Consider the following 14,841-nt stretch of genomic DNA (forward strand, 5'->3'; position numbering starts at 1 on the left):
TAAAAAAAAAAAAATATATATATATATATATATATATATATATATATATCAACAGAGATATATATATATATTATATTATGTCCTCAGCGAAAGAGCATCCACATGATGAAAAACTTCAAACATGTGGGATACAGAGCTTGGTAACTAGGCACCTTAGAGGAGGCCTGAGGTGTAATAAGGCTATGAGAGAAAAAGTAAAACGAATGAGGGTGAAATTTTTAAATATTATAAACTATCCAGAACTAGGGACCATAAATTAAAATTGCAAAGAACGAGATCTAAACTGAATTTCAAGAAGTTTTCTTTTAGCCAGCAAGTTGTAAATAAATTACTGGAATAAGTCACCTCCATGGGTAGTTGAGGCTGACAGCTTAGGGGAATTCAAAGGCTAGCTGGATAAGTAAAGGTACCTATGTGAAGAGGGAGTCCAACAGGCTGTTTGTTTTATTTTATTATTATTTTTTATTAGTGTATTTCCTGCCATATAAGATGCACTTTTTTTTTTTTAACAGAAATCCTCAAAAAACCACCCTGCATTTGATAAGGTGATGGTCATGGCTATCATAAACAAGCATGTTGTTATGTCTTGTCTTGCCAATGTTTCTGAGTTTTTACCAATATACTGGTAATTTTATGAGAATCTTGCTAAAATGTTAAAAACATCTAAATAAATTACTGGTAATGACCTTTGGAGGAGAACACCTTGCTGGATCTGTTAAGGTACCATAATGAATATTTTCATGATACAGCTGTAATGAATGTTTTTGTGGTGTAGCTGTAATGAATGTTTTTGTGGTGTAGCTGTAATGAATCTTTTCATGGTGTAGGCTACTGTGCCACTGCATGTGTAGTGGCTATGGCTATATACACAAATTTCAGACTACAAATTTCATGACATCAAAAAAGAAAAGGCTAGGATACACAATTGGTTGCAAATTACAAGTCTTCAGTCATGCAAAGGAACATAGAAATCAAAGACATTTTGGGCACACCACCAACAGAGAAGATGAGCTGGGAGTAGTGGAAACAAAAGGATAAACTAAGTATGAAAATCAAAAACAAGCATAACTGTCATTGACAAACAGCAAAATGGGTTGTTGTTGTTGTTTGTTATTTAGGAGCATTAGCAGCTAAGGCCATATTGCTCCGGGATATGCGGTGGTCATTCCCTGACCTTTCCGCATCCTCCGTATTTGGTGGTGAAGGGCTCGAACCCCGGTCTAATCAAGAAGCGTGTGCTACGCACTGCTGCTCCTTCCCACCTGGCTATGGAAGCGCCTTGCAAAATGGGTGGGACTTGAGAAAGAACTGAATAGCCAAGTAACAGAGCAGACGAACTGTGGTACATCTGTGTCAACAAACGCAATCATTTTTTAAGGAAAAAGTCAGAACAGCAGAAAAGGGACTTGATGATGCTGGTGGCACAAGTTGGTGTTATAGATTTATGAAGTAAAATGGCTTAGCTATGAGTACAAGGATAGCCCAGAAAATACAGAACAACATGAAAACCAAACCCTGGAATTTCACAGATTTAAAAATAATGCTAGGAAGCACACAAACTAAAAGCTTGACCACATTTGTAATACAGATGCAGATGAAGTAACTTTAACATTTGATGTATCCTCAAATAAAAGTGTGGATATTAAAGGTACAAAATCAGTAATTGAGAAGACATCAGGTCATAAAAAGATGCCTATAATTCTGTTTTGGCTCATTGTGCTGAATGAACCAAATTTCGCCCTTGCCTTGTATTCAAGAGAAACTCTACCAAACAAAAAAAAAAAAAAAAAAGGGTATTTTTGATTCCATCTTCATCCATCCACTCTTAATTGGATGGATGAAGATAAAGTCAAACTATGGCTAAAAAAAAGTGTGGTCACTGCATCCTGGTGGCCTTCTCAAGAAAACAGGCCTACTCGTATGGAAACCAATTCTGTGCATGTAAAACAGAGGCCACAAAGAGGAAAAGTTAAAAACACATGTTGCTGTAATTCCAGGTGGACTTACTGGCCAACTACAACCACTGAATGTTTCTATTAACAAGACTTTTAAAACTTTCATGAAAGGTTGTTGTTGTTGTTGTTATTTGGTTTTAAGGAGCATTAGCAACTAAGGCCATACTGCTCCGGAGATATGCAGTGGTCCCCTGACCTTTCCGCATCCTCCGTATTTGGTGGTCATGGGCTCGAACCCAGGTCTAATCAAGACGCGGGTGCTACACACTGCTGCTCCTGCCCATCTGGCTATGGAGGCACCTTCATGAAAGAAGAATGAACTACAACCATTTAGTTCATGAAAGAAGAATGAATTAAATGGTTGTAGGCACCACAACACAACTTAATACCTACTCATCATATGAAGAGACCAACAATTTCTCAGGTGTGCCAATGGGTAAAAAATTCTTGGGCGCAGTAAAAACCGACAGTTGTGAAGTCATTTAAGAAGTGTGGCACAGTTAACACCTTGGACAGCATAAAATATGATATTCTGTTTGATGAGAATGACAGTTCACTATCAGAGAGCAACTGTGACTGTGAGAATGAGAGGTGTGATGAGCATCGTGATGAGAATGATAGCAGTGATGGATTTTCAGGTTTTGATGATGAATAAAAACTTGATTTTTTCTTTTATTGCCCCATATTCTTAATGTGATATATACAATAAAATAAATTAGTTTCTCAAAAATGTTATTTTTTTTCCTAAATAAACTTTGCTAAATTGTGGGTGCATCTTATATGGCAAGAAATATGGTAATTAGTTAATTTTTTTTTTCTTTAGCTGATGCAGCAAAAGCCTATGACTTCCTAGCACCATATGGCTAATACTAAATTTCTTGAAGAATAGTAAGCACATACAAATCGAGAATAAAAAAGTCACAGTCCTGGGGTTCATATTCATCACACGTTGGCATTCGAGGTGAGCGGACGAGCTTAGACAGGGTTCCTCAGTTAAGTGGTTTACTTTTGGATAGTGCTTTTAAATATTTGATTTATTTAGATATTGTTGGATTATTTTGTTATAGGTTTTCCTGTAACTGTTTGATTTTAATAATATTATAGATATAATTTTTTAAAGTTACTTTTATTGATATTTATTTAATTTTATAATGGTAGTTACGAGATCTGCCTTAAACACGTCACAGGGTATCGTGACTCACACGGAAATAGCAGATGGCGATTTACGGGTGAGTCATGATTTAATCCGTTGTGGAACCTGTGGAATGTTTTCCAAGGTCGACCTGGTGACTAATCGTACCTCACCTGGGGATTCTTTTCTTTGTGATCGATGTAAGGAGTGCACCGATCTTAAATTACAATTTGGTAATTGTAATTTAAGATCGTAATTGTAATTTAAGATCAATTAAAATTTGGTGCACTGATGGAACAATTTGAGTCCCTGAAAAAACGAGTGCTTGCCCTCGAAAATAATGCATCTGGGAGCTCGTCAGGGACTCAAAACTCCAGCAATCTACCAAGTGATGCACACCTGATTCGAGCCTCAAAACAGAAAAACCAAGTGCAAACTACTCTGGTTAAAAAGGACATTGTTTTATTAGGAGACTCCACTGTCAGGGAAACGGGGAATATTTTTTGTAATAAGGATAGGTGGAGCAGAACCAGGGTATGTCTGCCGGGAGCAACTATTGATGATGTCACCAACAGATTGTCAGATTTTAAAGGGGGTAAAGAAAATATTATTATTCATGTGGGGACAAATGATATTAAATGTACACGATTTGACGATTTGTTGGAAAAATACAGGACCATGCTGAGGAAATGTCGCGAGCTAGGCCATAATGTCTATGTGCCAGCCATTCTGCCCAGACACGATAGGAGGGATTATACGTTAAGAGCCTTGTGGATTAACTCAAGACTTGAAGGAATCTGCAAGGCTTTAGGGGGTAAATTTCTGTCAGCATGGCCCATACTTGTAGGTAGAAGGAATTTGTTTTGTAGAGACGGGATACACTTAAACAAAGGTGGTGCAAAAGTTTTTGCCAGTATTATTGAGGATACCTTAAAGGTTCAGGGAAACTGCTAGTTAGGGGGGGATGTGGGTAATACTGACACACGTTTATCTGATAATATTGGTCAATGTAACTCTTGCACATACCTTAAGAGTTCTTATCTGTTACCCCAACTGGACGTATTATCTAGATGTTCTGGGGGCAAAGATGTTTCACGTGAGCGGGTAGCTAATATCAGGAAGAGAGCCTAAAAAACTTCAAGGGTTGTGTTAGGGTTGTTAAATATACAAGAACAGTAAATCTTAATTGTTTATACAGTAACGTTAGAAGTGTCGTCAATAAAATGAGCAAATTCGAACTGCTGGTTAAAACAAGTAATGCGGACATAATAGGGCTTACAGAGACGTGGTGCCACCCGGAAATTGGGGATGATGAGTTTCAGTACGGCTTGTATAATGTATTTAGGAAGGATAGGTTAGATAGAAGGGGTGGTGGGGTAATGCTTCTTATCAGAAGCAGCCTGAGTGCGATGATAGCTTTCCCGGATTCAGATATTTCACATGCTAGTATAGAGTCTGTATGGTGTGAGATAGTTGGAAACAAAGGTATAATGCGAGTAGGAGTAATCTACAGACCAGGTGATTGTGAAGATTATGACAAAAGCCTCTACATGCAAATGGAATGGGCAAGTAAGCGTCAATGCCTTATTATGAGTGATTTCAATTCGCCTCTAATTGATTGGAGTAAATGGGAAGGAAACTCGACATGGGGAACAAAATTTTTAAATCAACTTGATGACTGTTATTTGTATCAACATGTCAGGGAAAGTACTAGAGAAAAGAATATCCTAGACCTCATCATCACACATGAATCAGATGACATAACAGGGCTGAGAGTAGAGGAACCAGTAGCAGGAAGTGATCACGGAGTTCTACGGTGGATGATGACGAGAGAGGTAGCAGAAGTAAAAGGCAAAGGAATGGGTTTTAATTTCAGAAAAGGAAATTACGATGCCTTAAGGTACTACATGGCCTCTATTAACTGGGTAGATATCGCGCAGAGAATGAATACAATTGAACTGTGGTACGCTTTTAAAACATTAATCACAGATGCCTTGAATGCATATATACCATTAAAAAAATACTCCACGAGAAGGGTTCCAAGTTGGATGAATAGTGAAGTTGCCGCATTACTTGAGCAGAAAAAGGTGGCATGGAAAGGTTACAGAGCAATAAAAAGTACTGAAGCCTATAACAGCTACAAGGCGATGTGTAATAGAGCCACAGAAAAGGTTCGACAGGCAAAGGCAGTTTATGAGAAATCACTAGCAAACAGAGCAAAGAGGGGGGGATAAAGAATTCACATATATAAATGCCAGGAAGAGCAGGACAAACCAGATCGGACGTTTACGTAAGGGAAAGGGGATAGTAATAAATACACCAGCTGCCGTTGCAGATGAACTCAACAGTTATTTTGCATCGATATTTACAAATGAAAAGCCTTTTGTGGCAATGGGAAATTGTGGGAGCGAAGTTAAAAAATATGTAATTAATGATATTGAAATTTCGCAAGGTTATTTAATGAAAAAACTTTCGAGCCTACAGACCAGTAAGGCTCCTGGAGTTGATGGAATATACCCTATAATCTTAAGAGAGGCGGCAAGCGAGTGCATTGAACCAGAGGCTAATTATGCGAGCATCACTAGACTCTGGGGAGATTCCCTTGGATTGGAAAAGTGCAAATGTATCTCCCATACATAAGGGTGGCTCTAAAAGTGAAGTTGGAAATTATCGACCTGTCAGTCTGACTTCAGTAGTAGGGAAAATCATGGAGGCAATGATCAAGGGTGGAATTCAGGATCATTTGGATAGAACTGAAATTCTCAAGGATACTCAGCATGGTTTTGTAAAGGGAAAATCATGTTTAACAAATCTGGTTCGCTATTTCGAAAGGGTCACTCACAAGCTGGATTTAGGGAATAATTTCGACATTGTTTATTTAGATTTCAGCAAAGCTTTTGACTCAGTCCCACATGAGCGGTTGCTTTATAAGCTGGAACAGGTTGGAATCACTGGGAAAATCCTTAGATGGATAGAAGGATGGCTTCAGGGCAGGAGGCAGAGGGTTGTGATAAATGGCTATTCCTCAGATTGGGTTGATGTAAGAAGTGGGGTTCCCAAGGATCAGTATTAGGACCACTGTTGTTTTTAATTTTCATAAACGACATCGATGAAGGGATAGAGGGCGTGATGTCTAAATTTGCAGATGATGTTAAAATTGGTAGAGTAGTTAATGATCACTGTCAAGCTGAGCTTCTTCAGAGAGACCTAGATAGACTTCAAGAATGGTCAGAAAAATGGCAGCTGTGCTTTAATCCAACAAAGTGTAAGGTATTACTCCTGGGAAACGGTAATCCCAAAAAAACTTATTCACTTGGTGGAGTTCAACTAAACCCAGTACTGGAGGAAAGGCACTTGGGTGTTACGATACGGTCAGACATGAAATTCTCTGAGCATTATAAACAGGTTGCAATGAAGGCCCATGGTGTCCTATCGATGATCTATCAAACTTTTGAAAGTAGAGATAGGGACGTGATAAATCCCATTATATAAGGCTCATGTTAGACCACACTTGGAATACTGTGTTCAAGTATGGAGACCGCACCTAAAGAAAGACATCGAGCTTCTTCTTGATAGGGTGCAAAGAAGGGTAACTCGCCTGGTGAGATCGGCAAAAGGGCGTCCTTATGAAGAAAGACTTCGAATATGTGGGTTGCAGAGTTTGGAAACTAGACACCTTAGAGGAGATTTGATTGAGGTGTTTAAGGCTCTGAGAGGCATTAGTAAAATGAATGAGGACAATATTTTCAAGATTATAAATGATGCTAGAACTAGGGGACATAAATTCAAGTTACGGGGGGAAATGTTTAGATTGGACTGCAGGAAGTTTCATTTTAGCCAGCGAGTTATAAATTACTGGAATAAGTTGCCTTCATGGGTGGTAGAGGCCGACAGTTTGGGGAAATTCAAAGGTCATCTGGATAGTACTTTCGGGTAAGGGAAGCGCATAGGATGATAGGTTTAATTTCCTTTTTATTTATTTTTTATTTTATTTTTTTTATTTATTAATTATTATTATTTAGTTATTTATTTTATTTATTTATTTTTTTTTTTGTTTTTATCATTGTTTTGTTCGGATTTTTTTTTGGCTGGTGCAGCATAAGTCATAGGCTTTCTTGCACCATGCGGCCGTTACTAATACTAATCACCTAAATCATGTTCAAAAACATTTTACTTCCTCATACAGCAGAGCTGATCACCACAACATAATTATTCATTTCAGAAATGTTAATTTAAATTAGGTTTCCATATTCTCCATATTTGAATTTAAGTTTCCATATTTGAATTTAAATTAGGTTTCCATATTCTCCACTGCAAATAAATCTAGTGTACATTTTAGAGCATTACCTGTATTGCAGCTTCTAGTACTGGTATCAAAGATTCTATTCCAAAGAACTTTGCTTCCTCTAGGATACCTGAAAAAATTATATAACATATATTAAAAAATATATACTGGTATAAATCTGCAATAAATTTCACTATCATGGAAATGAAAAATAATGGGAAGTGGGGTAGAGCAGCTGTTTAACACGTGCCTAAAGAGAACATGGAAGTAATTCATAAAGTAACTGTTCGATAATAAATGTCCATGTAGTTATGTGACATTAGAAAGGCTGAACTAAAAGAAAGATACTTCTATTACTATTAGGAATTTTGCTGAACAGAACAAAATCAGAATTATCGGTTAAGCGTGTGATCAAGGGTGGAATTCAGGATCACTTATATAGAAATGGAATTCTGAAGGATACTCAGCATGGTTTTGTAAGGAAAATAATGTTTAATTAATGGTTAGCTATTTTGACAGGGTCACTCAAGAACTGGACTTAGGGAATAATTTTGACATTGTTTATTTGGATTTCAGCAAAGAATTTGACTCAGTCCCACATGAGCGGTTACTTTATAAGCTGGAACAGTTGGAATTACAGGGAAAATCCATAGATGGACAGCAGGGTGGCTTCAGGGCAGGAGGCAGAGGGTTGTAATAAATGGTTATTCCTCAGATTGGGTTGATGCAAGAAGTGGGGTTCCCCAAGGATCAGTATTAGGACCATTGTTGTTTTTGATTTTCATAAATGACATCGATGAAGGGATGGAGGGCGTGATGTCTAAATTTGCAGATGATGTAAAGATTGGTAGAGTAGTTAGTGATTGCCACCAATCAGAGCTTCTTCAGAATGACCTAGAGAGACTTCAGAGATGGTCAGAAAAATGGCAGCTATGCTTTAGCTGCCATTTTTCCCAAAGTAACCCCAAAATAACGTATGCTCTTGGCAGAGTTGATCTAAAGCCAGTAATGGAGGAAAGGGACTTGGGTATTACGATATGGTCAGATATGAAGTTCTCTGAGCATTCTAGACTGGTTGCAAGGAGGACCCATGGTGTCCTATCAATGATTTATTGAACAATCGCTAGCAGAGACAATGACATCATAATTCCATTATATAAGGCTATTGTTAGACCACACTTGGAATACTGTGTTCAAGTATGGAGACTGCACCTAAAGAAAGACACTGTTCTTTTTGAAAGGGTCCAAAGATGGGTAACTCCCCTGGTGAGATCGGCAAAAGGTAGTCCATATGAGGAAAGACTTTGAATATGTGGGTTGCAGAGCTTGGAAACTAGGCACCTTAGAGGAGACCTGATTGAGGTGTTTAAGGCTCTGAGAGGCATAAGCAAAATGAATAAGGATGAAATTTTCACAGTTATAAATGATTCTAAAACTAGGGGCCATAATTTCAAGTTACGGACGGAGTTGTTCAGACTGGATTGCAGGAAGTTTTATTTTAACCAGCGAGTTATAAATTACTGGAATAAGTTACCTACATGGGTGGTAGAGGCTGACAGTCTGGGGAAATTCAAAGCTCAGCTGGATAATTACCTAAGGGAGGAGGGAAATGCATAGGTTGTCCATTTCCTTTTCTCTTATTAAATTTTATTATTATTTTTTTAAATTTTCTTTTTTATTATTATTAATTTGTTTTTATTCTTATTATTTTATTTTATGTATTTTTTGTTGTTTTATTTTATTATTATTTATTTATTTTTTTGGCTGGTGCAGCATGCTTCCTTGCACCATGTGGCCATTTTAATACTAATACTCTTAGTTACCTTAACACTGCCCATATATTTGCTTGATACATGAGGTCCCCCCACCAACAACCCTTGAAATGCTCAACACCTTGCTTTTCAGGTTGCTGCATATTCCAATAGAAACAGTATAAGAATCACTTACACTTCTGCCTGTGGCTGTTGTTAACCTATTAGTCTGTGCATCCTCCCTAAGCTAACAGTTTTCCAACCCACCTAACGCTGCCTCGATAGCATCAACAAATATCCCATCCCTGTAAAAACAGTCTCTCCCGATAACAAGCACAAAACTGTAATACAGAACAAGGGAAAAAAAAAAAAAATTAAGCACACAGGAAGCTCATACAAAAGGCAAAGGATGATCTTCTTTTCCTACTTCAGAATAAATTTATATCATATGTTATAAACAACTAAAATTTTATGTATTTAACTATATCAAAGTGAACTGGCAAAAAAAAACAGCAGGCAAAGAGATACTATAACAACATTTCTGAGACCATGTAATCTGGCACATGATTTAAGATGTTGTGCCATAAAATACCCAACCAACACTAATCAACTTCTTTGTGTGTGCATGCATGTGTATGTTAAAACATTAAAATTCAAAAAATCATTCTCTATTTACTAAAAAAAAAAGATCACACACACTTCTTACCTTGAGGATTGATATTTTTGTCCAATACAAGCTGCCCATGGCGCAAATAATTTAAAATAGGCTCAAAATATACAGGACTCCGATCAATAAGAAAAGCACCCTGTCTATCAGTTATACTAGGCCATAAAGTTGATCCATCAGAAGCAGCAAACATACAGGCAAGCATGGAATTAGGTTCTTTTGTCACCAAGGTACTTCTAAGGGATGGAATAAATAAATAAATAAATATTGCATTTGTATTGCCTTATTGTTTTACATATTTAAATAAAACAAGAACACAAATCTTAAATTAATGGCTTTTTGATGTAAAATTTGAATTAACATTTGTATTTGGTGGAAAAATTTATTCCACGTGCCCTAACAAAATGCATTCACTAATGCATCTTATTTAGTAATGCAATTGGGCACTTAATTACAAAGCAGTAATTAGTAGGAACCTAATTACAAAGCAGTAATATACAACTAATCCTGAGGTAAATGCACCATCATGCAGATTTCTTATACATTTCAAAATTTTAAACATTTAAATAAAAGATCAAATATATACATCGGAAAAAGATAGGTTAGAATGAAGGCTTAATATTAATTAACATTTTTATGAATACAGATGTAGATCTACACTCAGTGATCACTGAATTATAACCACCTACCTAATACTGTGCGCTGGGCTGCCATTCACATGGATAACAGCCATTATTCATCTAGGCCTACCTACTAGATGTCTGAAGACAGCCATAGGGATCTGCAGCCATGCTGTCTACAAGGCTTTCCACAGTTTCGGAATAGTTGACAGTTGTGTGTCCACACACCTCACTTCCTGTTCCAAAACATCCCACAGTATTCAACTGTGTTGAGGGTAGGTGAATTTGGAGGCCAATCAAGATGGGTGATATCTTCACTGTGCTCTTCAAACCAATTGTCCACAGTGCAGGCCCGATGACATGCAGCATTATCACCTTGGAAGATCATGTTTCAGTCCACAAAAAAATGCAACGTGGCAGGGTGCTCATGGTCATCTAAGAGCTGCCAGTAGACCTCACCAGTGAAATGTTGATCCATACTCACCAGTGGTATAACAAGCAAATACTGCAACCTGCCTGTAGAGTGGGCACCATGCACGATGAGTCTATTGTTGCTTGCACCACATACAAAGACATCCATCAGCACGTGTTTGGATGCATCCAACCACACTCATTTCCAGTCCTACAGTGTCCAACCAGCATGCTGTTGACATCACAGCATTTGCTGTTAGTTATTTAGTTATTTTGGTTTTTTAGGAGCATTAGCAACTAAGGCCATATTGCTCCGGGATATGCGGTGGTCATTCCCTGACCTTTCCACATCCTCCGTATTTGGTGGTGACAGGCATTTGCTGTGAAGGTTGATTAGCAGTGAGAGAGGGTGCCACTTGGGTTGTCTGCTGTGAAACGACATATGTCTGCACGTGCAGCACATCATTATTTGGAATATTGTTCTTGCATTCCACACATTGTATTGCACATCAACTATCACACAGTGACCTGCACTTGAGCTTGTACAACATGCTCCACCCTTCACTCACCACAAACATCCAACTTGCATAATCCTTTAGCGTTCTGTCGGAGGGAGATGGTTTAACTCATTCAACACCATTCTTTGAATATCTTAACCACAGTGGGATGTAAGCAATCAACAACACATACCGTTTCCAATTTAGAAGCAGCCAACGCATCAGTGGGACCCACTGATGATTTTACCAACAGCAAATTCTAAATGAGAAATATTCAGGAAAGTATACAAATAAGCTACTAGGCTTTTCATACCAAAGAGAAATACTGTTCAAGGCATAGACAGAAAAGTTCATGGGATGCATATAAATTATCAGGTGATACAGAAGCCTATGGTAGATATAAATTAGTCTGTAATCAAGTCACAAAGGTGGTTAGGCAAGCTAAGGCAGATTATGAGATGTTTCTGGCAAAGAATGCAAAGAAAAACAGCAAAAACTTCTATGCTTATATTAACAATAGAAGGAAAGGGTTGCATCACATCATGCCACTTGATGTCCAAGGGTTAACTGTTGAAGACCATGCTCAGGTTGAGAACAAACTGAATAGGTATTTTGCATCCACATTCACACGAAGAATTCTTTAGGGAAGAGGATGCCAGAAGTTTCTCAAACTCTAATGAGGAACTAAATTACTTATTGATAAATGAAAGGAAAGTGGAGGAGAAATTGAGGATGGACATAAAAACAACACCTGGGATGGATGGAATCTCTCCAATTATATTAAGAGAGGCAGCAAAGGAAGTAAGTAAACCCTTAGCTATAATTATGAGAGCATCCTTGAATTCAGGGGAGGTCCCTATGGACTAGAGATGTGCAATTATATCCCCAATTCATAAAGGGAGATCAAAAGGGACATGAGTAATTACAGACCTGTTAGCTTAATGATTGTACCAGGGAAAATAATGGAATCACTGGTTAAAGAAGTGATGCAGGACCACTTAGACAGGCATTCAATTATACTGCAATCACTGCATGGATTTGTCAAGGAGCAATCTTGTCTAACAATCTGATAGGTTATCATGATGCAGTGACCAAGGAACTGGATGCAAAAAATAATTTTGACATCATATACTTGGATTCCAGGAAGGACTTTGATACTGCTGCACATAAAAAACTGCTGTACAAACTGGAGCAGTGTGGCATTAAGGGCAAGTTACTGCCAGGGCTGCTGTGACCCTATGTGCCACCAGTAAGCGAAATCAAATTTGCAGCCCCAAAATATTTGGATTAAAATATAAAATAAGGCGTAAATAATTATTAATTTATTGAAAAAGAAAAGAAAACATATCTCACATATAATATAATAAAACAACAAACAAAAATATAAAAAAAAAGCATTGTGAAATTCTGGAAATAAACTTTAAATTCTAAATCACAGTAATTGTACCTGCAATAATAAAATAAAAGGAAAATTATACAAATTTATGTTTCCTTGCTTTAAGATGTTCAAATTTATTTCATTTATTTAAAATAAATTTATTTTATTTTGTTTATTTTAATTTATTTCATATATTTGTTCCAAAAGATCATTTTCTATTGAAATTATTGCCAAATTAGAGATTCTTTATTGTGACGCTGTCGATCGTAAATAATTTGTGATTAATTTTAAGTTTGAAAAACTCCATTCACCTGAGGATACTGAAACTGGTAAAGTTAGAAAAATTCTTAATGCAACTGCTACATTTGGAAAAGTATCTGTAAAATCGTTTTTAAAAATATATTGTAAAACTTCAAATGGAGTAATATTGCCTTTAATATAAATTTGAAGTACTCTTTAAGTTCTTCAGATAATGCTAAACCGCCAATATCGGACTCAATACAATCAATGTCACTTAACTTAATATGTAAATCTTTGCAATGATTTAATAAATTGTCATCTGATCATTTTTTAATTCCAAAATATAAAACATTTTAAATATTTCTACATGTTCTTTCATATTTGTAAATCTTTCAGTTAATGAGAAAATTGTTGTGTCCATAATTTGAAAGAAAAAATTAATTTTGAAATTTTGTTGCAGATTCTGAATAGCTTCATTTCTGCTTTCATAATCGAAATGACTGAATTTTTGCAATCTTTACCTCACAGTGCTTACTTCTGGAAACAAAGCTTTAATGGCAATGATAGTAGACATATTATTAGCCAAATCAAGAATTTTTTGGAATGCTTCCTCTGTTCTATTTTCTTTAAAATATTCCGTGATATTTTGTAGACATTCAAGAGCTTCATGTATATCAGAATCCATTTTTTCTTTTTTTTTGGAGCATTTTATTCATCGACTTCACCCTCACTAATAGAAGATATATTGTGAATGATGTTACTGTCCTGAACAAGGTAAATGTTAGAAGTGATCACAGAATGGTAAGATGTGCACTTGATATAGATGTAAGAAAAGAAAGGAAAAAACTGACTTGAGTAAATAACACAAAGATCTTTGAGATAACAGAAGAGGAGAAAAAGCAGTATATACTGGAACTTAAGAATAAGTTTGAGTTTCTGCAGACTGTTCAGGACCAAGATATCGATGAGGAATATTACAACTTTCTGAAAGTGATAAAGCCCAAGAAACCTATAGGTAAAAAGAAATCCAAAGACAAAAAAATTAGTCAAGAAACACTTGTTATGATGAACCGAAGACGACAAATGAAGAGCAAGAAAAACACTGACAAGGAGAAAATTGAGTATACTGAGTTATGCAAAGCCATTAGAAAGAGATTCAGAGAGGACATAAGAAAATTTAACACAAGAAAAGTAGAACAAGCATTAAAGGAAAACAAAGGATTTAAATCAGCAGCCATGAGCAGTAATACAGAAAGATAAATGATACTGAAACTGAAGAATAGTGAACTTATAAATAGCAGAGAAGGCATAATTCAAATAACAGAAGACTACTATAAAGAGTTATACAAGGAGTGAGGGAATGATGCCAGCAGTGGTGAAGATGGATCGCAAATTAGTAACACATACAACATACCTGATAATCTTCCTGATGAGGTAGAACGTGCGTTGCAGAAAATGAAGAATCAGAAAGTCCCGGGGAAAGATGAAGTTACTGTAGAGTTGTTAAAATTGGGAGGAAGAGACATGGCACAAAAACTGGCAAGACTCTTCACAAAAATGCATTAGAAAAGGTGTCGTGCCTAAAGAGTGGAATAATGCAATCATAGTTTTGCTGCATAAGAAAGGAGATAAATCAGAAATTGGAAATTATAGAACAATTAGCTTGTTATTTCACATCTACAAGCTGTTCACAAGGGTCATTACTAACAGATTAGAAAGAATACTTGATGAGAATCAACCTAAAGAGCAAGCTGGCTTTAAGACAGGATTCTCAACTATGGATCACCTTCACGCAATGTCACAGTTAATGGAAAAAGGAAATGAATATAAAACACCATTATGCCTGGCATTTGTGGATTATGAAAAGACATTTGACTCCATACAGCATAAGGCAATGTTTCGGGC

The 14,841-nt window shown here is 36.6% G+C and overlaps 1 protein-coding gene across 2 annotated transcripts in view; it reads right to left on the reverse strand.

Moving 5' to 3' along the window:
* The window catches only part of LOC150087408 (BTB/POZ domain-containing protein KCTD9), a 100,610-nt gene that overhangs the window by 57,710 nt on the left and 28,059 nt on the right, over positions 1-14,841 (reverse strand). For both annotated transcript variants that reach the window (XM_090372048.1, XM_090372049.1), the window contains exons 5-6: positions 9,830-10,026; positions 7,435-7,502 (exon numbers count right to left, since the gene is read on the reverse strand). In XM_090372048.1, coding sequence (XP_090228174.1) covers positions 7,435-7,502; positions 9,830-10,026 — 265 coding nt within the window. The remainder of the gene's footprint in view (positions 1-7,434; positions 7,503-9,829; positions 10,027-14,841) is intronic.

Source organism: Mastigoproctus giganteus, chromosome 4, assembly GCF_048544385.1.
Source record: "Mastigoproctus giganteus isolate SK-2022 chromosome 4, ASM4854438v1, whole genome shotgun sequence".
Lineage (NCBI taxonomy): Eukaryota > Metazoa > Arthropoda > Arachnida > Uropygi > Thelyphonidae > Mastigoproctus > Mastigoproctus giganteus.